At 31.2% G+C, this 27,701-nt stretch overlaps 2 protein-coding genes across 2 annotated transcripts; both read left to right on the forward strand.

Annotated features, from left to right (window-relative positions):
* Positions 1-1,785: 1,785 nt before the first annotated feature.
* Positions 1,786-12,519, forward strand: LOC123659855 (probable uridine nucleosidase 2). Its single transcript, XM_045595022.1, has 8 exons — positions 1,786-1,848; positions 5,740-5,859; positions 6,523-6,622; positions 9,759-9,927; positions 10,633-10,749; positions 11,086-11,222; positions 11,320-11,509; positions 12,289-12,519. Exons 1-8 carry the CDS (start codon positions 1,802-1,804, stop codon positions 12,420-12,422), a joined length of 1,014 nt encoding a protein of 337 aa, XP_045450978.1. The 5' UTR covers positions 1,786-1,801; the 3' UTR covers positions 12,423-12,519.
* Positions 12,520-15,776: 3,257 nt separating this feature from the next.
* LOC123659848 (inosine-uridine preferring nucleoside hydrolase-like) lies at positions 15,777-25,943 on the forward strand. The gene is made up of 8 exons (XM_045595014.1): positions 15,777-15,839; positions 20,571-20,684; positions 21,259-21,358; positions 22,148-22,316; positions 22,747-22,863; positions 23,362-23,498; positions 24,523-24,712; positions 25,721-25,943. The coding sequence occupies exons 1-8, from the start codon at positions 15,793-15,795 to the stop codon at positions 25,855-25,857; spliced, it is 1,011 nt and encodes a 336-aa protein (XP_045450970.1). The 5' UTR covers positions 15,777-15,792; the 3' UTR covers positions 25,858-25,943.
* The last annotated feature ends 1,758 nt before the right edge of the window (positions 25,944-27,701 follow it).

Raw genomic sequence — 27,701 nt, forward strand, 5'->3', positions numbered from 1 at the left:
TTTTTGCGTGATATTTCCAAGTCTGATACTAAATTCTTACTACACATCTGTTACTGTTACTTATCTAGTGACTATTTACTTTTTTAGTAAACAAGTAGGTAATTCTTGATTTGTATTGAGGCCAGCGTCATTAAAAAAAAAATACAAAAGTACTAAAATTTTTGAATAAAAAAATTAAATAAAAAACTAATTGATTTTTTTTTATGGCTACGATATATTCAAAATTTTCATGATAAGCCTCTTTAACTTCACACCCATTGCAAAATTGCAAATAGCACTAACGAAAAAAAAAAAAAACCTTTAGCGACTCAGTCGCCTGTTTCTTAATTATAAAAATGCGCTTAGAAATTTTGAAAATATAAGGTAATAATGTATATATAAGGAATATTACATGCATGAAAAACATAAACCCATCTTGGCAGTCGATTATAGAAGTGTCAGTTCGTTAATTTAAAAAAAAAAAGAAACTAGTAATATTCCTCTTCACAATAGTAATTTCATTTGATATCGAAAATAGTTAAAAAATTCGCGATAAAATAAAAACACTCATTACCACGTTCGAGCAAGTTAAATAGTAACGCTAAGTGGTTGTCGTTCAAAGATAGATGATAATTATGCCTGACAACGATACTAGCTATGTACAATTGTATAACTCTTAGAGCCCGTTTCAGGCGATAAAGTTTATCCTGTAATTAAATAACGAATATACTTTAACAGCAACAGATTGAATAGGCCATAAGATCTTTTTTTCCTCAATGAATCAACTATAACTTATTAAGTCATTGTTGTGAATAGATATAATAAATATAGTGAAATTATATATAAAATATTCGATGGAAAAAAGAATAATATATCAAAAAACTTTTATCTATTGGATACCGTCATCCGTCAAATAGCGTTATCCACTACTAACTAAAAATAAACTAGGTACAACTATTACCTACTGTTATCTGAATGCACATGACATTCGCATTTATCTTTATGTCAACATACTATCTATAAATTTGTTCTATTTTAAACACGAATTGCTCACGTTGTTTTAGTGTTAAACCTCTTGCAAAGTGAGCCTATTTAGCCTGTTCGTTGGGCCAAAATTAACTCTTGGCCCAAAGATCAAATTGGTTTGTTAATAATTTTATATCACTTTAATAGAAGTAATCGTGATTGAAAGTTTAAATTAATTGATGATAACTTTTTTAATATTATTAATAAAATAGTTTTTAATTAAGTAATCGATTGTGTTACATTGTGAACGATTTATTCAAGAGATATTGACGTGTGAGTGCTATCGGTGCAGTGCGCCAAGATACTTCTTGAAAGGGACGATTGGTTATCAATTTCAAAACACCAACACATAAATATGTAGTCCTTACATTTGAAATACACTAAAAAATTACTAAACATGTTGGCCAAACAAGCTGGGCCAATGTTAACAGAATTATATAATTTACAACTATCGTTAGGTATTACAAAATAGCTTCTGAAGGACACTTAAAACTTAGATAAGATACGGAATACACTATTGATGAGATTAATAACAAACACAGAAAAACAATAAACTTAATTCTTGAGAGATAAAAAAATTACTATCTATGTATATTCGTAGACAAAATAGAAAAATCGACCGATTTACTCGTTCAAGTAAATTACTATGAATTTGAAATTGTAAAAACACATTAGCACTAACAATGTGTAAGTGAGGTATTTCCGTAAGAAAGATAAGGATGGACGATACGTTATGTATAACTATATATAAAACGTTTACGAAGTAAAAAAATTACTTGCTATTTTGAAACCGACGATGGTTGCCTTGATTTATTTTGTTTTTTTAGTCGCTATTTTTGAGAGGTAAGTTTTTTTAATTATTCATATTATATTATTATAAACTTTGGCAAATCCAATATTATCTTTTTTTTCGTGAATACTTTTTTAATGCCCTTGCCCTAACAACAGTGAACTACCCACATTTATTTAATTATTTCATTAATTTGCCATTTATTTGTTTTGTGTAGGCAGTAACTTATTCGCTTTTTAGTTTAGTTATACCAATACTTCTTTATTCATTAAGATCTACAATAATTTTAACCGACTTCTAAAAAGACAGGAGGTTGTCAATTCGACTGTATTTTTTTAAATGTACGTTACCTCAGTACTTTTGACTAGGTGGATCGATTTCGATGATTTTTTTTTTTACCGAAAGGTGGTACGTGTTGTGTGGCTATTTCAATGTTATTGAGATTTGACAAGTATTTTTCGAGTTATATCTAACTAGTCTGGCCATAAATACTGTTACATAAAAACTTTTCTTTTTTTCAACTTTGTAATTATTTTGAAATTAGAACACGTATATTATTTTAAAAACTTATTTCAATTTTGCGCCATTTCACATATTTTTTCTTGTTCATTATGAAATTAAAATATGGAATGAGGTGCTAAAGAAAATAGGATTGCAGTGATTGCCCTGCACAAAGTAAGTATGGAGCCGTCAATCATATTCCAGACACTTCAAAAGCTTGATATAAGCCGTTTGTTCGTATATCATACTATCAACAGATACAGCAACACTTCGTCTATCGAAGACCAGAAAAGATCGGGGCGGCCGCGTGTTGTTAGAACTACAAAGGCACAACGTGGTTAGGTTAGGTTAGGGCGCAGGATGCTGCGTCAGTGATGGTTTGGTGGGGCGTGTCTTATGAAGGAGTCACAAAACTACATTTTTGTGAAAAATGAATGAAAACTTCAGCCAAAGAGTATCAAGATAGTCTTGGATTATGTTGTGAAACCTCTCAGCAATACACTTTTTAAAAATATACCGTGGACTTTCCAGCAGGACTCTGCACCTGGTCACAAGGCACGAACTACCCAAGCCTGGCTTGAAACCACCGTTCCGGACTTTATAAGAGTTGAAGACTGGCCCTCATCTAGCCCAGACCTCAACCCTTTAGACTTCAAATTATAGTCAGTTTTAGAGGACATGGCCTGTTCTAAAATACACGACGACATTGAGTCTCTTAAAAAATCTTCGGAGCAAGCAGTGGCGAAATTTCCCTTGTAAACAGTGCGTAAATCCAAGATTCGTGGCCAAACAGATTAAAGGCCTCTATAAAAGCTAAAGGTGGCCATTTCGTATAGAATATTTTTTTTATTTTTTGCTGAGACGTTAATAAATATGTAGGTATAAATTTTAATAATATTACATTACTTCATTTAAAAAAAATGCATTTTCAGTTGTAACAACTTATGGCTGGACTAGGTAATTATGCGTATTACTTGACTATTTTGTCCACAACCTACGTTGTATTATATATACCGCATAACTTTTCACTGGGTATACCGACTTTGATGATTCTTATTTTAATCTAAAGCTGATGCTTGTATTGTGGGGGTACTTCTGATAACTTTTATCAAAGATTTATCAAAAAGTAGTTATCAGATCTCGATCAAATTTAAATGATACCACAATACGTCTTCTTATTTCAATCCTAATGTTGATTAATTTCTATTCTTTTTGTTTAGTTGAAAGTTGTGTTTTCTTTTTTTTAATTCTTTTATTAAATCTAGGGACTTTTATCATACACTGGCACACGAATCCCATTGTAACTTTTACAAAATAATCGCAACACGCAAAAAAAAGCTTAAACAAAAAACACCTCACACATTACTAAAATCTATAAGTTGACCGGTAGTCCTAATCAAAAACTCGTCATATTTACGTTATAAATTATTGATAAATATGTAATTATAGTTTTTTATTACTTTTTACATTAAATTAAATCTTTATTTCTAATAATTCTAAAATTTATTAATTCAATGACACTCATAATACCTTTCTGTAATTAAAAAACTACTAAAGGACATACTTTAATTACATTTTAATTATATTCTCATTTACATTAATTACTTTTGAAGTAAAAATAATTAACTATGTCTCATTTAAAATCTGTAAACTATTAAATTATTTCATAACTCTAAAAATTATACCTGGTAATCGGACCCCAATTATATGTTACGAACCTTTTTTTATAATCCTCGTTCTAAAGAACACATATTATTTTATTTATCTGCACGTATTGAGTGGCTGCTGCACTCTTTAAAAAAAGGAAAAAAAACGTTTGAGAAACTGCCTAATTTGGATGAACTTGCTGCAGCACTTGAAGAAGAAAACTGTCCAGTTCAGAGATTATTTGAGAGTGGAATGCAAACCTTATTAGCAGTTTATAATGTTCTAAAAGTCGAATAAAACCCGTGCAGTTAATATGCAGTTATATTCACCTATAATTAGTAAAACATTTTAAACATTTTTTATCATTATTTTTTTATATATAAATGTAATGTACTTTCCATTGGTGTTTCGGAATAAATAAATAATTAATCAGACCTTGTCCTGATAAAAAGGTACCAAAAACAAAAATAAATCCAAGCTATTGTAATCGTTTGTAAGTTGCCTAACATACTTTTTTTCTACATAAATATTAAATTCTTAGATACATACTACTCATTTTTACATACTCTATTTACATAGGTACATACTTTTTATATATAATTAGGTTCGCAAATAATTGTATTTGCTCGCAAATGAAAAAAACCCAACTTCATCATCAAAATTGGTACAACCAGTAAAAACTTAAATACAACGTAAGGTCGACGAAAAAATAGTTAAGTAAAAACGCATTATTAGATATAACTCAAAAAGTAGTTGTTAGATCTCAAATAAATTTAAATGGGAGCAAATGACACGCACCTCCTTTCGATTAATTTTTTTTATCGAAATCGGTCCACCCAGTCAAAAGTTCTGAATTCAACATGGCGGATCTCTTATGACGGCGGGCTAGTTATTTTTAATGCACACAGTCATCATAAACTCGAAAAATAATGTGTCACTTTAAATATAATATGTCGCAAATCTATAGATGTTGGACTAGTTATTTTTATTGCACTTCTATTATCTAGGAATCAAATAAAATGTCTTACTGAGAAAAATATACTGGAAAACCTGACCAGCGAAAACTAAAATGTAAAATAAAAAATTATAAGTAAAAAAAAACTATTCTTCAAACCAAGCTTTTGTATAATATTTTATATACGCTGAAAAAATGTAATTTTACTTTGAAATTTTTAATATCAACATTTGATATCAATATATATTAATTAACATTTGAAGCAAAAACTCAAAATTGCGCGGACGGAGGAGTAGGAGTCCAGAATGCAAATTTTTTGTTTTAAATTTGTTTTATATGTATTTGACACACACACGAATATATGCTCCTTTGTTTATTATTATATAGTCTTTGACCACAGAACCTTCATAATGTTCAAACTTAAAATTTAAATAAATTATGGTCGAAGTTCGACCACTGAACGACCACTCATATATAGCTAATCGCGAGATTAATCAGATTAAGTAAACAAGGATATTAAATAGCTTGATCAGATTTTAATTTTTAAAATTTTCAAATTAAGTACTGAATACACTTATAGGAGTACTTAAATTTCGCAACAAGCTACTTTTTAAGTATAACTTTTTATGACAATTTACTCATTCTAACTTATTAGACGCAATGCAATGCGTTAATTGAAATGCCGCTGGTCCACTGCGGATTGCGAATTTCACTACTATGAGTAACGAACGTTATCGGGACAGTTGTGCATTAAAAGAAGTACTCTGAAGGTTCTAAAGTTCAAATCAAATTGTAAATAACTGTTTCCTACTTTTTTTCTCTTTACCCATTTTTCTTGCAGTGCTCATTCCATTGCTGTGCCGTCTTCTTCAAAACTAAAGCTAGTGATCGATCAAGATGGTGGAGCAGACGATGCTATGGCAATATTTATGGCTCTGTTGAACGAAAAATATTATAATGGGTGAATTATTTGTTTTTTTTTTTAACTTAAATAAGAGTTACATAAAATTTTATCTGATGTTAATTTGACACCAAAATCGTTTTCCGTAATTAAAGTTTGTTGCATAATATTTCTCATACCTAGTTGATTCATTTTACTGTATTTTTTCTTTTTATAAAAACCTTAAATACTAAACTAGAAAGTTTTGGACTTTACTCTTTAAGAATTGATTTTCATCAAGCTTCAGCTTCAGCCTGTAATATCCCACTACTGGGCATAGGCCTCTTTCCCCATGTAAAAGAAGGATCAGAGCTTAATCCACCACGCTGCTTCAATATATACAGATGAGAAATAAATATAGATGAGAAGTAAAATCTACTGAACGAATGACCTCGTTACGTTTTTGTTAACGCCATTTTTTCATTATTTGAGTCGTTTATTAACCCTTTGATGCGGTATTAATATTTTTTAGACCATTAAGCCTTTTTTGTGCCTATTTAGACAGTCGATCTGAAGGAGTAAACTCTAGTCGTGCGTCGGAGCTGACACACACACTTTTTTATTTAAGCTATTATTTTTTCAATATCGATTTTAATTTATTACTTAAGTAGGTTTAAGGATATTTATCAATATTTTTAAATGTATTAATTGTTAAAATTAATTAAATTTATTTATGTCTTTTAGCCCAAAAGTAATAGCAATAACAACAACCCATGGCAACGTCGGGGAAGACCAAGTATTTAACAACACCCAAAGAATCCTCACAGTGGCTGACAGGAGAGATGTGAGTAGAGTATTTTTTTTATGTACACAGGAGTAAATCCTAGTGGGGGGCGTTGCATGTGAGTGTGAGTGTAATTGATTCTTTTTTTAAATATATATTAGGAATTCTAGATTTATTAAAAAATCTATAATAATCATAGTAACAGCTATAGGCTAAAAATAAAAATACAAGAATTATCGAAAAAGTGCTCCCTATAAAATCAGATCATTCATTCTTAATTAAGATCATAAAAACAACACGTTTGCGTTTTTGCTCGATCTAAATGTCGAGATGGTACAAAAACTTGCGCTTATCAAACTCGAACTTGAGCTGTCATTTTTTTCATTGGTATTTTTTTATATTCATTTGCTCTTAAATGTTAACCCAAACTGGTAATACTGGTTCGTTTGTATATTTTTGTATAATAATAACCAACATAGCTATAATTCGATGTACTTACATAATGTGTGTATATTTACATAATGTACTATATTAAAAATACTAGCAACCCGGCTTCGCACGGGTACAACGCTTATACCAAATATACTTACTACAGAATGTCTTTATTTATAGTGTGAAGCTAGTTTATAGCATGGTTATTAACATAATAACAACAACATTCAAATATGCGTCATTAGATTACACGTTGTTACAGAATTCGTTGAAGAAATAAAGGTTTACTGCTCGTTTCCCGTTGGTGATAGCGTGATAATATGTAGCCTATATGTTGACCCGAATTCTTAATAATATTCGTGCCAAATTTGAAGTAAATCCATGCAGTACTTTTTGAATTTATCCCGGACATACATACAGACAAACAGAAAACCAGACAAACAGACAAACAGAAAAAATTCTAAAAACTATATTTTTGGCTTCGGCTTGGATTGTAGATTACACCCCAAGTATTCTTTTAAAAAAAATATTCAAAGTACAGTTTTAACTTTCCTACCATTTTATTATATATGTATAAGATGATCACAGGTATAAATAAAAACGAATAGTAAAATGTGTTGCTAACGACTTATTTTTAGGCTTTCTCGGCCACTATCAACACAGATTAGCCGGAACAAACAGGCAGACATACAAAAATTGTATAAAATGTTATTTTGATATATGTACCGTGTATACATCCATATGCATCTAGTAAAATGCTATTATCTTAATATTACTAGCAGACGCTCCAATTTTAATTTTTTACCAGTTCTTATCGTTTGTAAAGATACTGGGTATTTTTGTATAAGCTGGTCAACTTTGAGCTTATTTTTTGGCTCGACGAAAAGTTCCCTGGTTAGTTTTTAACCAACTTCAAAAAAAGGAGGTTACTCAATTCGACCGTATATATGTTTTTTTTATATGTATGTTTCGGGGATAACTCCGTCGTTTATGGACCGATTTCGATAATTCTTTTTTTGTTGGAAAGGAGATATCCCTAGTTTGGTATGGTAAGGAAACTAGGATCTGATGATGGGATCCCAAAGAAATCGAGGGAAACTCTCGAAAATTCGCATAACTTTTTACTGGTAGTACCGATTTTGATGATTTTTAATTTAATCGAAAGCCGATGTTTAGCATGTAGTCATATTTAAATTTCATTGAGATCTGATTACAACTTTTGGAGTAATCTTTGATAGTGTGTACTTGTTGTTACTTGACTTTTTTTTGTCTACCTACGTTGTATTACTTGTCGATATAATTGAAGTCGGTTTTTATTCGTTTGCCTGCAAACACAATTATCAGCATACATTTTATTTTGACCTACATCAGAAAGTTCGATGGTGACTTTCTATGTTATGATTTTTGTGATTATTGTAATGTAAACTTCTTTAGCCACGTAGGGCAATTTTTAACATGTGCTGTGTTCATTAGACGCTTTTTAACGGACTTCGAAAAAGAAGGAGGTTACTCAATGCGACCGTGTATATATATATATTTATGTATGTTCGGGGATAACTTCGTCGTTTATGAACCGACTTTGATAATTCTTTTTTTGTTGAAATCGAGGGAAACCCTCGAAAATCGTAGTGACGACTAGTGCGTTTGTTATTTTTTTTCCTCTACCTACGTTGTATTACTTGTCGATGTAATTGAAGTCGGTTCGTTTGGGAGCAAACACAATTATTGAAGTTATACTACTTTTGGCGCGGTAGGTAAAAATGATGAGAGTAAATTTTTACAATGCGTTCGCACACCGTCACAAAAAACCAACACCCGAAGTTAGCTAGTCAATGAAGAAGAAGTTAGCAACGTGAAGTTAGCTATCAAATGAAGTATAACTTCTTACGTGCGTACATAAATACAGACACACTTTTTTTTCATAGGATAGTATATACATATATTTTTAACTACTATCATTGGAAAAAAAAATATATATAAAGTACTACGTAGAAATGAAAAATAATTTTATTTAATGTTATTGAAGCAGTTTTGAGTAAGTGCCAGGGATTGTCCGTAAATTAACTTTCTCTGGCACTCTCTGGCACCTTTAAATGTTCTGCAAGTGCTTTTCTGGCTCAATTCTAACCATGCTCAGAAACTCTGGCTACGTTACTTACCAAAGGGTTAACCACTATTGCTTGAAAGCAGCGTTATTTAGCTGTGACTTTCTGTGTTGTGTTTTGTTCCGTTTGTAAAAAAAAGCAAATAACGAACTAATTTTAAAATTACTCTTGTGTTTAATTTTTTTTTAATACTGCACCACTAAAAAGTATGTAAAACTTGTGTTGTGTGTGTAAACAAGTTGTGTGAGTGAGAATATGAGAAAGAAAGGAGTATGCGCTGAAATGATGAATAATAAAGAGGAGTGGAACAGGAAATCATGTTGTGCCAACCCTACATAAGTGGGATAAGGGCAGGAAGATGATGAATAAGTATGCCAAACAAAATAGTCCTGACGGTAAGTGGTTAACGTAGCGTATGACCTCCAGCATCAAGATGCTTTACAAGAAGCTATTTGCCGACCAACCTCGACCCTCCTAAGCTCTGGCTATTATTCTCACCACAGGACCGTTACACTTCAGATCTGAAACAGTATATGTAACTGTAATCTATTGTGTTTTGTTCTGTTTTTGTTAAATTTCGTAGAAAAATCGAAGTAATCTTAAAGTTGCTCCTCTTTTATAATATATATATTTTTTAATATTATGTAATGTAATTTCAGATTCCAATATACAGAGGCAATAAAAAATCTTTGATTATTGATTCAGAATCTGATTATTTCTTTGGTTACGATGGTCTTGGTGACAACGGCATAGACACATTTGAATCCATACGTGCTCAGAAGGAACCAGCTGTCATCGGGCTTATAGAGTTGTCCAAAAAATATTCAGGTTGGATGGTGCATTTGCTTTTTGACAAAAATCATCATTGAAGACAGTGGTATTCAACCGAACATAAATCAATATATAGTTATAGTAGTTTTTTGTGATTTTTTTTTAATTAAAAGGTTAAATAAATAACAATATTTTAACTTTAAAAGGTGACAAGACGATCTTATCCCTTGTTTTAATCTCTTACAGACAATTCCTATCATTAGAGAAAATTATACGTTATTGATAACATGAATAGTGGCTTGTCTAGTTGAAAGGTCTGAAAGATAACGATGAGCTTTTCAATTCGCAGATATAACAAACTTTAAATAAATTAAACTAGAGTATTTTAAAAATATCTCACTCCTGGTCAATTATGAGTATTTTTTAACTACCAGGAATTTAAAAGTCCGAATCAATGATCATTTCTCTCCTTTTTCGTCAAGTTAAGTTACTAATAGCCAAGCTATTAGATCGTTGATGTACTTATTGATGAGAATTCTTATATATCTATCTACTCATTGGATTTTTTTTTCATTTAAAAAAAATGATTCTTCTTTTAAACTCGATTAACAGCTATACAGATCAACTGTAATTATGCTTAACGCTGCTGTATATTATTTTCTTTAATAATCCAAAAAAAAAACTTGAAAATATTGCAATAAGTAACAATAAAATTTTTTTTATTTTTATTTGAGTAAGTAACAAATTTAAATAAAATTTTAGGAAGCCTTGTAGTAGTTGCTTTGGGAACTCTTACCAATATCGCACTAGCATTGCGATCCGATCCCAAGTTTTTATCGAGGCTCTCACATCTTTACGTTGGTGCTGGAAATATTTACAGTAAGTAAATTAATATATTAAGTGTCAGATATAGTCAGTAAATATCGTGGAATTGTATGAAAAATGCGTTTGAAATTAATTCTTAATACTAATATTATAAATACAATTAATAATTTATTAGTTATAAATAATAATTAATAGTTTATTTTTAACATACTATACTGGTATCAAATATCAAATATGAGTAAAAGAGAGAGTACCAGCAAGGTCTACTGGTCTATCTAGATTCTAAAAGGACTAAGTAAAATATTAAAAAATAAATTCCCAATCGAGAAAAAATATTTATTCTATAATTTTTTGGTAAATGAAAATATTTTTTCAATTTCGTTTTTACAGGCGACAACTCTACAGAACCAGAATTCAATGCACATATGGACGTGGAATCGTATTACATAGTAGCAAATGAGAGTATACCAGACAAAGTAACAATCATACCTTACTCGCAGATACGGAAATACCAAACAATAAGCAAGGTATTTTTTTTTTTACGGATTGAAAAAAGGGACTTATGAAGTAGGTATTAAATTTCTCTAGAATATTTGCCAAAATTCACCAACAATTTTTTTTTAGGACTGGAGGCTAAATGTTTTAGGTTCCATAGATACAAAAATAATGCAAGCCCAAAACCAGTTTGAGCAGAGATCAATTTCAGTCGTCACTTCTTGGTGCCTATTGGACCCAGCCGTGATGGGTATCGTGTTGAATGGAACTTCAATTGTCACAGAATCTCGATATTCCAATAACAGTATTATATTAACTGGTAAGTATTTAGAATGTTCAGGTCGCTGTTACAAAAAAAAAATCTAAAATAAAAATAGCCCAAGTTACTCCTTACTACATCAGATATCTGCCAGTAAATGTCCCGTCGAAATCGGCCCAGTCGTTTCAGAGATTAGCCAGAACAAACAGACAGACAAACAGAAAAAAACTGTAAAAAATGTTATTTTGGTATATGTACCGTATATACATCCATTAAGCATTTAGTAAAAAGCGGTTATTTTTATATAACAAATAGACACTCCACTTTTATTTATTTGTATAGAAAACCTGTGTTTTTTGTGTTGTTCTACGTGGGCGAGAAATACGGTAATGCTAAAATATCAAATACTCGATAGCATAGCTTTATTGTCTTGTCGTGTTAGTTATAGTTAATGTTTCAATTAATACAAACTTTCTAAAAATTAATTATCGACCGATTTCTATAATTCATTGAAATAATAAAATTAACAGATTAGTTAATGAGGGACATAATGACGAACAGATAAACTAATGTAATCATTAATTAATTAGCGATGTAAGAACAATATATAGATATATATATAGCTGACTCAGCGTTTGTGATTGTGTGGCCTGTATCAGTCGGTCGAAACAGAATTCGAATATTTTTGCGCCGTTGAGTGTAAAGCGTTTACCTTTATAACCTTAATTACCTTTTAACAATACTTTAGCTCTTTACAATCTTATAATAAAAGTTTTAATAGCATAAATAGATATACAACTATACAGATAGTACATGAAGTTCATTATGTTCACTTGCAGGCGATCAAAGAGGTATAAATACAAACGATTTTACGACGAAAGACGAAGCCAACGCTCGTGTTATATACGAAGTCAGTAAAGAACCCTTCAAACAATTGTTATATAATTTATTCTCAGCGGAGTTAAGCACTTAAGATTCTGACTAAAACTGAGAGAGAAACTATGAAATAAATATATTTGTGAAATTTATAGGTTTTAAATTATTTTTATAATACAATGATTCCATACTTCCGTGTTTCTTTTATTTATTACCCTTTTAACCGCCTTAAAAAAATGAGTAGGCTTGACAGCCTCGTCATTGATATTCGTTTATATTTGTTTTTATGTGTGTTACCTTATAACTTTTCACTAAGTGGAATAGTTCCACTTTTTAACCGACTTCCAAAAAAGGAGGAGGTTCTCAACTCGACTGTATTTTTTTTTAATGTATGTTACATCAGAACTTTTTAACGGGTAGACCGATTTCGACAAATTTTGTTTTAATCGAAAGGTGGTGTGTGCCAATTGGTCCCATTTAAATTTATTTGAGATCTAACAACTACTTTTCGAGTTATATCTAATAATGCGTTTTTACTTGACGCTTTTTTCGTCGACCTACGTTGTATTATACCGCATAACTTTCTACTGGATGTACCGATTTTGATAATTCCCTAGTTTGGTACCATGATAAGGAAACCAGGATCTGATGATGGGATCCCAGAGAAATCGAGGGAAACTCTCGAAAATTCGTAATCACTTTTTACTGGGTGTACCGATTTTGATAATTTTTAATTTAATCGAAAGCTGTTGTTTATCGTGTGGTCACCTATAAATTGTATCGAGATTTGATAACTACTTTTTGAGTAATCTTTGATAACGCGTAGTTGCTTGACTATTTTTTCGTCGATCTACGTTGTATTACTTGTCGATGTAATTGAAGTCGGTTTTTTTTTCGTTTGCGAGAAAACACAATTATTATTTACTTAATCGAAAGAAATGATGGTGTATCCAGTAGAAAGTTATGAGTGAAAAGTTATTAAAATTACACATAAAATACAGTTGAAATGAGATCGAATAAGATCCTTATGAATTGTTAAATGCTTGCATTGGAAATATATAAAATGGAATGGACTAATTGTTGAATATTTTGTTCTTTTTCAACATCGAATTCCATTTTATTTATCCGATATTTCCACACGCTATTAGTTACTCAAAACATTGTGGTTTATTAACTAAAACAAACTATAATAACTGTATGAGCTAAGTACCTCGTGCTGTTAAAATCTATTTGTAACATATTCAGGAAATAAATTTTATCTTATTTGCATTATAATACTCTCATAATAATATTTCGACGAAAATGAACGATAAAAAAAATAAAATAACGATAAATAAAAAATGTTTCTTAATGAAGAATTTTTTTAAACAATATGTTTAATAGATACATACAATAATTTTGTTTGCTAGCATACCTACGAAAAAAAAAACGACTTCAATTACATCGACAAGTCATACAATGTAGGAAGACGGAAAATTTGTCAAGTAAATACGTGTTATCAAAGATTACTCAAAAAGTACTTGTTAGATTTCGATTAAATTTAAAGAAGACCACATGAGAAACACCAGCTTTTGTTTAAAATAAGAATCATCAAAATCACTACACGCACTAAAAAGTTGAGGTAAGTATAATACAACGTAGATCGGCGAAAAAATAGTCAAGTCAATACGCATAATCGGATATAAGTTGAAAAGAACTTAAAACATCATCAAAATCGGTCCACCCAGTCAAAAGTTCTAAGGTAACATACATAAAAAAACCAGTGTGGCTGGCTAATAATAATTCAATACATCATTATGCGTTCATTCGTATCATGCGTATCATTAATGCGTTGCGGAGTTATTGTAAAACTACGATATCTTATAACATATTCATTGAAATCAAATGATGCCAATGACAATTTTCTTCGAAAAGAAATACTTGTAATGAATATATAAAATATTATTTACCGTTTTCGTAACATGTATTATTAATAATTAGCTCCTACTGGTCGTAGCGATATTATAGCCTATAGCCTTTCTCGGTAAAGGGACTATCAAACATAAAATGAAGATTTTAAATTGATCTGGTAGTTCTTGAGATTAGCGTGTTTAAACAAACTGATAGGATGCGTAATAAAACACATTCCAGTTTTTTAAAGCAGCATTCTGGTATCCAGTTTTCAATATCCACGGCGGGCACTGATCCCAACATCCAGATACGAGCTAATATATAAATAGCAGAAAATAAAAGTAAAATTTTTACCTACACACATGATATTTATATTTATCTTTATAGTATCAAATATTATCTAAATATATTCTATTTTAAATTCGAACCTAAATATAGGTATTTTATTGTACATTCGAATTGTTTGCGTTGTTCTAATGCTAAGCTTCTTACAAATTGAGTCAGCCTATTGGGTCTGTTCGTTGGGCCAAGGTTGGCTCTTGGTTCAAAGAACAAATTAGGTAATTCATAATTTTATACCACTTTGATGGAGATTAAGGTAATTGTAATTGACAGTTTAAATGAATTGATAGTAACTTTTTCTGCTATCTATATCTATACAAATAAATAAAATTGGAGTGTCTGCTTGTAATGTTAAAATAACCGCTTTTTACTAAATGTGTATGAATGCATACACGGTACATGTACCAAAATAACATTTTTTACTATTTTTGTCTGTCTAAATGTCTGTATGTCTGTCTGTTTGTTTTGGCTAATCTCTGAAACGGCTGAACCGATTTCGACAGGACTTCACTGGCAGATAACTGTTGTAGTAACGAGTAACTTAGACTACGTTTTTTTTAGAAGTTTCTTTATTTTATAACTCTGCGAACAGAACAATAACTTTTTTTGTTAAATTCCACTCAGACGAAGTCGCGGGCATAGCTAGTTTTAATAGATTTTATTACAATATTCGATTGTGTTATATTGAAAACGATTTATTCAAGAGATATGTTGACGTGTATGTGCGCCAAGATACCTCTTGAAAGGGACGATTTAGGGCAAGCGTTATTAATATCACAACACCAACACATACTACGAGTATGTTGGCCCAACTTATAAATTACTCTAAGCATCTCTGCACATGCTGGCCAACTAAGCTGGCCCAATGTCAATATATTATTTAATACAGAGCTATTGGTATCAGAAAATAACTTCAAGGACACTTATGACTTAGACAAGATATGAAACATTGATGAGATGAGATAAGTAACAAATGCAATAAAATAATAAAGATATGTCACAACAGATAACAAAATTAATGTTATTTAGAATCATTAAGAATAAGGTCGTCCTTTTCACTTGTTTCCGTAAACTACTATGAAATTTAAATCGAAAAAACAGGTCTATGTTAAAAATGAGTAAACGGGACAGATATTTAATAGAATGAGTCAAGGATGGTCAATGTTAATGACATACGAGTATATATAAAAGGTTTCCAATCTATAAAAAAATTAGTATCCATTTTGATTCCGACGATGGTTGCCTTGATTTACTTTGTTATTTTGATTACTGTTTTTGAGAGGTAAGTTTTTATATTTGTATATTATACTAATTATACAGCTTCACTCACATGGATTTTTTTTAATGAAAAGTATCCCATGTTACTTCTTAAACCTCCAAGAATATGTGTACAAAGTTTCGTGATGGTCTGTTTGTTAGTTTTCGCGTGAAAGCGTTACAAACAAACTTACATTCACATTTATAAAATTACTAGCTATTACCCGCGGCTTCGCTCGCATTGCTTTTTTAACAAAAATAATCCTATGTCACTGCTGATACCTCCAAGAATATGTGTGCTAAGTTTCATTATGATCGGTTAATGGTAATCACATTTATAAAATTAGTAGCGATTAGGGATAAGGATTAGGGATTATAAACTGCGTCAAACTTTTTTTCGTAAATATGTAATGTATTTTCTAGTTTTTTTTTTCTTTTATATCAACCCTTTAGTACTAACAATAACGAACACAGTCAGAAAAGGTATTACTTGCAGAGATGAAACCGCAATCAGGTCTGTTTTTTCTACATTGAATCAATTAGTTTATAAATCGATCATTTAATTGTGATTTACTTTGTAAGTTATTTGTTTATTTTCTTATTTAGTTAGATAATTACTTATTCATTACGGTTTACCAGCAACTTTGTTCACTATTTCAAGCAATTTACACTTTAAGTTATTACAATTCTAGTGATAGTATTAAACATAATATCATAGTTATACAAAACATGTATTTTTAAATAAAATAAAAATAAATAAAAAATTAGGTGCAGTAAAAAATTCATTGATTTTTTTTAAAATTCAGTTTGACATAATAATCGAATAAAACAATAAGATGAAAATATAAATAATACAAAAAAAAAATTAAATTTAGGGTTAAAGTAAACGATTATTTTCTTCGTTAAACCAATCGATTAAAAATAAGTTACAAAATATTGGTGCGGAAACGTTGATTTAATTTGATTGATTTTTAATTAAAAAATAAAAGAAAATATTGTTGCATTTAATAGAATGAAAAATATATATAACTATCAAAATCAAAATCAATAAATATCACATTTCCACCAAATAAAAATCAGGTCCACCCAGTCGAAAGTTCTGAGGTAACATAAAACAAAAAAGGCTATAAAATGTCAAGCTACAACTATATTAGCGATTCTATACTCATAGAAGAATTTCTGGCTGAAACCACGAGGAACGTGTGATAAAATAAGTTAAAGAAATAAATTTATTTATAAATTTTGGGGTCAATGAAACCTACTGTTAGGACAAAAATGTAGATAGACAAAAATAGTACGTAAGTAATTGCTATTGAAATGTGAATAATGTATCCCTTGCTGATATTATTATCTAAACGACAACTTAATTAGGTACTTTGTAGGTATTTTGTAGACAGAAAAAGGTTTAGAAATTATCATTAAAATTTGATAAATGTACGTAGGTTCATAACTTTTACATATCTCAGTTAAATTTAATCATTCTTTTTTTACCGACTCCCAAAAAGATGGAGACTATGAATTCGATTTAATTTTTTTATATACGTTTTATTCTAAGGTGATCCATGTTATGTGGTTCTATTAAAATTTAATTGAGATCCGACAAGAAGTTGCTGTGTGGTTACGGCATTAAAGGATATAGCCACATCCTTTCTTCCCGTGGGTGTCGTAAGATGCGACTAAGGGATAACACAGTTCTACTACCACCTTGGAACTTAAAAAGCCGACCGATAGCGGGATAACCGTCCAACTGCTGGCTTTGAAATACACAGGCCGAAGACGGGCAGCAGCGTCTTCGGTGCGACAAAGCCAGCCCTGTGGTCACCAACCCGCCTGCCCAGCGTGGTGACTATGGGCAAAACACATGAGTTTACGCCATTTTTGGCGCGAACTGCTCTGGTGTATTGATGGGAGTAGTCGCCTAAAACACCGACGGTTTGCGGGTTCGATTAACGCTCGGGACCGATATTTTGTATTTGTACAAATATTTCTTTCCGACTTGGATGTCTGTCCTTGTGAGTCTCCCTCACCGTGCTTGAAAAGCACGTTAAGCCGTCGGTCCCGGTTTTCACCATAAATACCTGATCGTTACTCAAAGTAAGGAACATATTCGCTAACTCAAAAGCGGCCAATGCCTAGTAGTGGGATATGACAGGCTGATTTGTTAAAATATGACGACCATTGATATAAAGGTCGGAATAAATTAAGCCTCCTTTTTAACAGAATTCCAAAAAAGGAGAAGGTTCTCAATTCGATTACTTCAATACTTTTGACTGAGTGAACCGATTTTGACATTTTTTTTTTAATCGAAAGGTGGTGCGTATCATTTAATAATAATAATAATAATAATAATAATAATAATAAAGCTTTATTTATTCCTTACACGTAGTTTACATTAATTCTAAATAATATTTGTGTTAGTATTATACTTATTCTAGTTTGTTAGTATATTTTATTAAACTGCGTTAACGCTTTTTGTAGTAAGGACCGCTCTAGCGGTGAAAGCCTCCTCCATTTCCTTCCATTTCGCTCTGTCTCTTGCCAGTCTGTTCCAGGTATTTCCCACCGTAGCAACTATGTCATCACTCCATCTTTTGAATGGCCTTCCTTTCCGTCTTTTCTTATGAATAGGGTACCAGTTAGTAACAATTTTGGACCATTTGTTCCCTGGTGATCTTTGTACATGCCCAGCCCATTTCCATTTTTGTGTCATAATGGTTTTTGCTATGTCTTTTACCTTCGTAGTTTTTCTGATGTCTTCGTTTCTTACTCTATCGCTTAGCTTAAGGCCCAGGAGACTCCTTTCCATGCTACTTTGACACACTTTAACCTTATGAGTTTGTTTTGTTGACAAAGGCCATGTTTGGAAAGCGTAAGTGAGACAGGGCAACAAACATGTCTGCATAGCTTTAGTTTTCAATGCAACCGGTAGATTACTCTTGAATATCTCTTTCATTGCCCAATACTTATTCCAGGTTATTTTGATTCTTCGCTCTACTTCTTTATCATTGCATGACTTGAAGGATAGTAAATGTCCCAAATAAATATAGTCTTCGGCATATTCAATTTCTGTTGAGTCCGACTTTATACTTGTTTTTTGCCTATTTGTCATTAATTTAGTTTTCTCCCAGTTTATTTCTAGACCTACTTTTCTGCTTTCTTTGCTGAGTGACTGTATCATGAATTCCATTTCTTTTGAGTCTTCCGAGAGCAGTACTATGTCATCCGCGAATCGCAAGTGCGAGAGGCGGCTGCCATATATGTTTATTCCTCTATCTTCCCAGTCAAGTGTTCTAAATATTTCTTCGAGTACTGCAATAAAGAGTTTTGGTGATAAGGGGTCGCCCTGTCTCACTCCCCTTCCAATTTCAAAGACTGAACCATACTCATTTATTTTAATTCTAGCCTTACTTTTGTTGTATATTTCCTTCAATATTTTTATATAGTCATGGTATCGTGCGTATCATTTGGTCTCATTTAAATTTATTTGAGATCTAACAACTACTTTTCGAGTTCTCTTGATGTAATCACCCCAGCGACGCGCCCTATGTTGTCGCGAATATATTTATGTGCTAACCGTACGACGTTTGGGTGGATCGCTAGTGGTAGATATTATATATTGTATGTTCTATGCAGAAAACCTTGTCTTAATAGAGTGGTCCTTGAACATAATTTTCGTCATTTATTTCTATGCTATAATTTTATAGCTTGTAACGTAATTTCCTATAATTAAAGTTATTCCATAAATATAATACAAATGGATTGACTCGATTAAGTTGTCTGCAGTTCGACAAAGCAACAAACGCAGTATAAACACAATAAGGAATGATAAAAATGTAACTCCTAGTTTCCGACTGCGCAAAGTAAACGTTTCCTTTATTGGCCATGGTATGCGCATACATAATAAAACGAGTGATTTTTTAACTTTTTTTTATATCACTAGGTCGGCAAACAAGCGTATGGCTCACCTGATGGTAAGAGATTACCGTAGCTTATAGACGCCTGCAACACCAGAAGCATCGCAAGCGCGTTGCCGACCCAATCCCCCCCAGGAGCTCTGGTCACCTTACTCACCAACAGGAACACAATACTGCTTGAAAACAGTATTACTTAGCTGTGATCTTCTGTAAGGTCGAGGTACTACCCCAGTCGGGCTGCTCCAGATTTTGAGCAGGGAATTCCTGCTGTACCCTACCTCAGTTAAACTTGCAGTAAATAACAATTTGAAAAAACACGATTTTTTTCAATTATACTTAAATAGCTTAAGTATTTTACTCAGTACAAGATTATATTAATGACAAAGATAGGTAGGTGTAGTGGCTCCGTACTTGATGCATGACATTTATACGCGATACAGTTTATAATGATAAACAATTTTTTAGAACAATGACTATTAATTTTTTTGCGAATCCTTCTCAGCAGAATCTACGAATAATAAATTGTACTTGGAAGATTCAAAGGTGCTTTTGAAGTATATTGAGGTAGGGCACAGCAGGAAATTTGCTGCCCAAATATGGAGTAGCCCGACTGTTGAAGTACCACGATCTTACAGTAGATCACAGCTAAATAATACTGCTTTCAAGCAGTGTTGTTTACCTGTTCGTGGGGAGGAATCGGGTATAGGGCAATGTGCATGCAATGCTTCTGGTGTTAATACAGATTGGAAAAAACTCGTCACTCTTTGAAGCTCTGAAGTTCAAATCCAAATGTAAATAACTGTGCCCCAATATCTTATTTTTATTGCCTCTTTGTTTTACAGTACTCATTCTGTGCCGTCATCCTCGAAACTAAAGTTAGTAATAGATCAAGATGGTGGAGCAGACGACGCTATGGCAATATTTATGGCTCTGTTGAACGAAAAATATTATAAAGGGTGAGTTGTGGATTTTTTTTTTAAACAAAATGAGTAATAGAAATAACATTATCTGATATCAAATTTACACCAAAAGTGGTTTTCTTTATTCTTCTATACTCATATTATATGTACCTATTATATTTATAATCTTTTAGTGAATTTGTCCTATATTTATCCTATATTACTTGTTCATAAATATAAATTTATCTATGCAGTTTCGATATTTTTAATGGACGGTACATAAATTAGGTGCAAGTTTTCTAATTTTGCTTTTTTAAATTCTGTTCAGATCATTACGTACGTAGGTTTACATGTATTTATCAATATTTTATTAATATTTATTAGTTGTTAAATAAGTATATGGCTTTTTATTATTTTTAACCTTTTGTTCAGTTTTTTTTTCAAATTTATCACAATTGCGCTTATAAGTCCCGCGGTAACATCATCTCTCACCACCATGGGTAGACTGGTAGAGATCTATTACAGAGATAAGATCGCCCTTCCCAACATCATTAGTAAAATGACTTGTAATTATGTTTTTTTTTAAAGTGCAATAAAGAATATATATAAAAAAGTTATTTACGTTTTTTAGCCCAAAATTAATAGCACTCACAACAACCCATGGCAACGTTGGGGAAGAACAAGTATTTAACAACACCCAAAGAATCCTCGCAGTGGCTAACAGGAGAGATGTGAGTACATTACTTTATCAGTTACATAGTAAATAAATAATGTATCAACAGTTTTTAAAACAATAAAGAACCCACTTTAATAGTCAATGACCATTAATTATTTACGCGGCACTTACTGCGATCATCATTTTCATAAAATAAGCCTCGCCCTTGACCATGGCGTCTGCAAAGTCACCGAAATATCTGACACAGTAAGTCTTGTGTAAGTAAAAATTCGTTAGTTTTTTATTTCACGTGTTCGTGTATATTTATTTCTATCTCTTTGTTTGATTGTTGTATTTATATATACTTATTGTGTACTCAACGATGTTCATATCATCTGCAAGGACATCATACTTTTATTTATTTATGCCTTTCCCATGATATTCGGTGTAAATTTATATTATAAATAGTTTTTTTTACCCTTGGAGAAAAATAGTAACGAATAGTTTTTTTTAAATTCTCGAAAAAAAAATTTGACTCAAAAATTTGATTTGAAGTTACAACATAATATATGAAAGGAAATACAGCTAGGCTTTAAAACTGACACTACGCTAAAATAAAAAAATTACAGTTTTTTTTTTTTATATTTTTAAAAATATAGAGACAGAATAGTTTTTTTTAACTTTTTAATAACACATAGTAGTTAAAATAAAGTATCTAATTAAGTAACAGAAATTAACAATTATGCGTGGGTACCTTCAATACGACAAAATACGGGATTATGCACAATATACGAACAATCCAAGTAACTTTAAGTTGCAAGTCCTCTTTTATTTATTTTTTATTCATTGTATTACATTCTTTCAGATTCCAATATACAGAGGCAGTAACAAAGCTTTAATTAAGGGCTCAGAACCTGATCATTACTTTGGTTACGATGGTCTTGGTGACAACAATACAGACACGTTTAAATCAATACGTGCTCAGAGGGAACCAGCCGTCGTCGGGCTTATAGAGTTGTCCAAAAAATATTCAGGTTTGAACGCATTTATATTACACTAGTAATTTCCTGCAACTCTCTTTGAGTTATTTGTCGTTGTCGCAGTGTATATCGTTTTCTAAACGTTTTCAGATCTATTAACGATGATTTAAACCTAATGAGAGAATCTAAAGAGAGTGAACTTGCTGTCTCCCCTTTTTTCCGTATATTATTTCCGTATATTATTATCCTCAAATTTTCAGATTCACCGATAGATTTTTTATCAAAATAAATTTTAGACATAAAATTGTCTTTACGATTGTACACCATTCACGAAATTAAACTCAGCAAATAGGCTATAATTGTACATATAAACTGGGATAGATGGATTTCCTTTTCTCTTTACTTTTACTAAAAATTTAAATCGATATATACAAATAATTATATGATTTTCTAAGTAATAAACAAATTTTAAATATAATTTCAGGAAGCCTCGTGATAGTTGCTTTCGGAAGTCTTACCAATATTGCACTGGCGTTGCGGTCCGATCCCATGTTTTTATCAAGACTTTCACATCTTTACATTGGTGCTGGAAATATTTACAGTAAGTAAATAAATATTTGAAGTAAACAACAAATTTATACATTACAAAAATATATCTACAAAATATTAAAATAAAATTCTTACTCTGAAAATATATATATATATATATATATATATATATATATATATATAAAACAATTAATATTATTTATAAATATACATTTAAAAGATCCTCACTTAAAATAATAAATCAAAGTAATAACGTTAAAATAACTATGAAATAGGTCACAAAATCTCAATAAAAAATTAATAAATAAAAATCTTAATTATATAATTTTAAAATTATTTTATTACATACATAAATATTGATTTTTATTTAGAATTTCGTCTGGCCGCATCTAGTTAAATATTTGAAGATCTATGTATTTGTAGTTATAATTGTGTTCTTACTGATCCAAATTTTGTAGATTCAATTGTCAATTATAATTTTTTACTTTGATTTTTCGGTAAACTATAAGATTTTTTCAGTCTTGAAGTGTATGCTATTTTATTTTCACAGGCGAAAATTACAAAGAGCCTGAATTTAACGCGTATATGGACGTGGAATCGTATCACATAGTGGCAAACGAGAGTACGCCGGACAAAGTCACCATCATACCTTTCTCACAGATACTGACATATCAGAAAATAAGCAAAGTAAGTTTTTAATTATTGTGTAAATAATGATTGCTAGTTCACTAACTCAAAAAGAGGTTAGTACTAGTTTCTGGTAGTAAATTGGCATTTAGTAGCTAGTATTAGTACTTTTCGTAGTCAAATGAGTCTGTAATCCATCGGTGGAAACATCATTAGATCTTCTCTGATTCCATCAGGTCCTTCCAACTCTGTTTTATCAGTTTCTTTTTGCATTTTATATATAATTACAATTTGTTTCCATTTAAGCTAGAGTAAATTTTTGTGTTCACATATAGTTAGTTTTATTTCAGACCTTTATAATTGTTTGATGATGCATTGATGATAGTAACTGAGGTAGGGCACAGCAGGAATTTCCTGCTCAAAATATGGAGTAACCCGACTGGGGTAGTACCTCGACCTTACAGAAGATCACAGCAAAATAATACTGTTTTCAAGCAGTATTGTGTTCCTGTTGGTGAGTAAGGTGACCAGAGCTCCTGGAGGGGATTGGGGATTGGGTCGGCAACGCGCTTGCGATGCTTCTAGTGTTACAGGCGTCTATAAGCTACGGTAATCGCTTACCGTCAGGTGAGCCGTACGCTTGTTTGCCGACCTAGTGACATAAAAAAAAGTAAAAATAAATAGTACTGTTTTACCTTCGTAAGTCAATATTCAATTGTACTGCACTATGCCTTTTGAAGAATATAGGAGCCATGTCTTATAATAAATAAATATCCACACAGTACACACACGGTCGTCTGTTCCTAAAGTAAGCAACTTAATGCTTGTGTTATAGGTAACAGCCGATTGGTATAGCTACATATATTTTTTTTTCGATAAACATACTTATAAATAATACATATATGAATATATAAATAAATATGTATATTACACCCAGACTCGGGGTGAGAGATCAAAGTAGCGACGAAGACAGGAGGTGGCCATAGTCATTACAAGCTATAAAAATATTTAGGCTTATTTTATATATAATTGTGTAAGTGTTTCGCGTTCTTTGTAATTATTTGTCTTGTTTATTTAATTCCAGGAATGGAGAGTAAAAGTTTTAGGTTCCATAGATACAAAAATAATGCAAGCTCAAAACCGGTTTGAACAGAAATCACTACCGGTAGACGATTATTGGTGCTTATTGGACCCGGCTGTGATGGGAATCGTATTAAATGAAGCTTCAATTGTCACAGAATCTCGATATTCTAATAACAGTATTATTTTAACGGGTAAGTATTTATTTATTTATTTATTTTATTTATTCTTAATGTACACGGAAATACAGACACATATAAAGAAAAATACAATAGAAGATGTACAAAGGCGATCTTATCGCTAAAAAGCGATTTCTTCCAGATAACCTTTGGGTACTGGACACGATAAAGTAGCAGCGGTTAAGGTGTGCACAAATTAAGGAGTAATAATCAATTATAAATAGATAAAAACTACGATATGATAAAGTTACATAATTATTAAAAAAAAAAAAAACATAAGTAAATATTTTAGTATATAATGTATGAAAGACATATATACATACCTACATACATATAACATACACATACATAATTACATTTAGGCATACATATAATTACATAATAATATGCATAAAAAATAATTAGATACATAAAATATACATTAAGTATTTGATTGTTCTGTGGGATATTCAATGCTTATGGTATGTCATAGCCGTTAGTAATAATAACGATTACATTATAATATCAAATAGCCTATCGTTTTGGTTTCCTACGCAACCATATCAAATGCTTGAAGTATTACCAACTTACTAAATAAGGTACATGTTAAAATTGAATAATTCCTACTCGAGTTCTATAATTCGATTGAATAAATAAATACTTTAGTAAATTAGTAAATGAACGAATGAATTCATGAAATGACGAATTGATAAACGCAAGAACAGATTGACAAATGAACTAATTAATAGTAAAGTAAAACCAAGTGCTAATTCTCGGACTCAATCATCGCACACGACAAAATAATTATGTTTGTATGGGTGATAAAGATGTTAGTCGTTGTCTGAGTGTTTGTGATTATGTGAGCTGTATTTCCAAAACTTCGACACGATATTCGAATATTTTTAGGGCTTTGAGTGTAAAACCTTTATAAACATTTATGCTAAACTCTTCAGCTTCCCCACAATCATGTGATAAAGGTTTTAATATAAATATATAGGTATATTGATAGTAAATGAAATTCATTGTGTAATTTTTCACTTGCAGGCGATCAAAGAGGTATAAATACAAACGATTTTACGACGAAAGACAAAGCTAACGCTCGTGTTATATACGAAGTCAGTAAAGAACCCTTCAAACAACTCTTATATAATTTATTTTCAGCGGAGTTAGGTTCTGACTAAAACTGCGAGCGAGACGATAAAATAGATATATGTTAAATATAATTATGTTATCTTTAAATTATTTTTGTAATATAAATATTATTTCATAATTTTGTTATTTATTTACTTTTATGCGTGTCTGTTTAACAACATTGATCTAAAAATATCCTTTATCGAGAGATATTTTTGGTAACATTTTTTTTTTGTTTCATCGAAATATTATTATGAGAGCATCACAATGCTAATAAGATAATAAGAATAGATTGTATACATATCAATTAAGTTAGCGTAATTTTGGTCGGTGGACTCACGTCTGCATCAGGGGCACTAAGATAGAATAATTAGTTTTCTTAATGTAAGCTGCAGACTGCAGTAGTGTAGGTACGATCGGTAGTAACGATTACTAACAAAAATAAAAATTGGAATAACAAAAGCACGGGTATTATAAGCCTGTGGATATATCTATATAATAAAAAAATAAAAAATAATAAAATAAAAATAAGAATAGATTTTAAGAATAGATTTTTTTAAGTAGCTTAGAGTTAGTAGCTATTAGATTAATGGGATTTGTAACTGTTAATAAACTACATTTTTTAAGGACCGAAAAGAAAATACGACTTGAATTAAGTCGACAAGTATTAAAACGTAGGTAGATGAAAAAAAACAAACTCGAGTAAATACGTATTACTAGAAATAACTCAAAAAGTACTCGCCAGATCTTAATCAAATTTAAACGAGAGCACACAATAAGCACCAGTCGTAGATTGATAATTGTGTTTGCTCGCAAACGAAAAAAACCGACTCCAATTATAAAAGAAGTTATCAGATGTCGATCAAATTTAAATGGGGCCACAAAACAAGCATAAGCTTTTGATTAAAACAAGAATCATCAAAATTATTTATAAACAACAAACTACTAGTTCCCTCTAGTGGATAATATAGCTCACTTCGATATATGAGTAAATCCGGCCGTGTAACATCATTTGACCGATAGTTCGAACCTTAGTAGTTTCTAATAAAGCCAACTATCGGAACCGGTTCCGGTTATATCCTATTAGGTATAGATGGCGTTATGACAACGACGCGTACGCACCGTCACATAAATACGCGTCATCAAGGATTACTCATTATAATTATCTTGATATAAAAAAAGGAACTACAAGACCAGATCAACAAACGATACAACTTACGTTACTCATGCACCGTTCCGCAGCTTTCACACGTTATTTTAACGTTTTCACACGTTATTTTATCAAACGATACAACCGATGTTTAAGGACTGACAGGTAGACGATTTCAAACAAAATTGCGCGACACTTAGAGTTTCGCTCAAAAGCAATGTACAACAAATGAATTATTTTTGTCTAAATACATAACTGTAAAAGGCAAAGATCTAAAACCACACAGCCTTATTACATCAACGTAACAATGTTTTTTACTTATCAGTTCAGTTCAGTTCAGTTCAGCCTATTGCAGTCCACTGCTGGACATAGGCCTCCCCAAGTATATACTTACTTACTTATATTTTTGTCATATACGAAAAATATTCAATTTTCGCTTCATTTTTAATTAATTGTTACTGAATAACAAAATTGCTGTCAAAATTTATTTATAAATGAAAGCCTAAATTAGTGTCGAAATATGTTGCTTTAAAAAAAATTATATTTATGTACGCCCCCCCCTCCCTGCCCCCCAAAGTCCCACATAAATCGATAGGTCTTAATCTAAAGACTGACCAAAATGAATGTTGCTAAGCGCAAACTCGAGAATGGTTTGTCCAATTCGGCTAATTTAATCTTTTGTATATTCCTTAAGGCAAACGGAAGGTCTTAATGCTAAACAAAACAATTACTATTAACTTTTGA

This window comes from Melitaea cinxia, chromosome 2 (genome assembly GCF_905220565.1).
Source record: "Melitaea cinxia chromosome 2, ilMelCinx1.1, whole genome shotgun sequence".
NCBI classification, from domain to species: domain Eukaryota; kingdom Metazoa; phylum Arthropoda; class Insecta; order Lepidoptera; family Nymphalidae; genus Melitaea; species Melitaea cinxia.

Coding starts and splice junctions, on each gene's coding strand:
- LOC123659848 (XM_045595014.1), top strand. CDS start 15,793: ATGGTTGCCTTGATTTACTTTGTTATTTTGATTACTGTTTTTGAGAG. Junction 15,840..20,570: donor TTGATTACTGTTTTTGAGAG/GTAAGTTTTTAT, acceptor TTTGTTTTACAG/TACTCATTCTGTGCCGTCAT. Junction 23,499..24,522: donor CATATCAGAAAATAAGCAAA/GTAAGTTTTTAA, acceptor ATTTAATTCCAG/GAATGGAGAGTAAAAGTTTT.
- LOC123659855 (XM_045595022.1), top strand. CDS start 1,802: ATGGTTGCCTTGATTTATTTTGTTTTTTTAGTCGCTATTTTTGAGAG. Junction 6,623..9,758: donor CAGTGGCTGACAGGAGAGAT/GTGAGTAGAGTA, acceptor ATGTAATTTCAG/ATTCCAATATACAGAGGCAA. Junction 11,223..11,319: donor AATACCAAACAATAAGCAAG/GTATTTTTTTTT, acceptor ATTTTTTTTTAG/GACTGGAGGCTAAATGTTTT.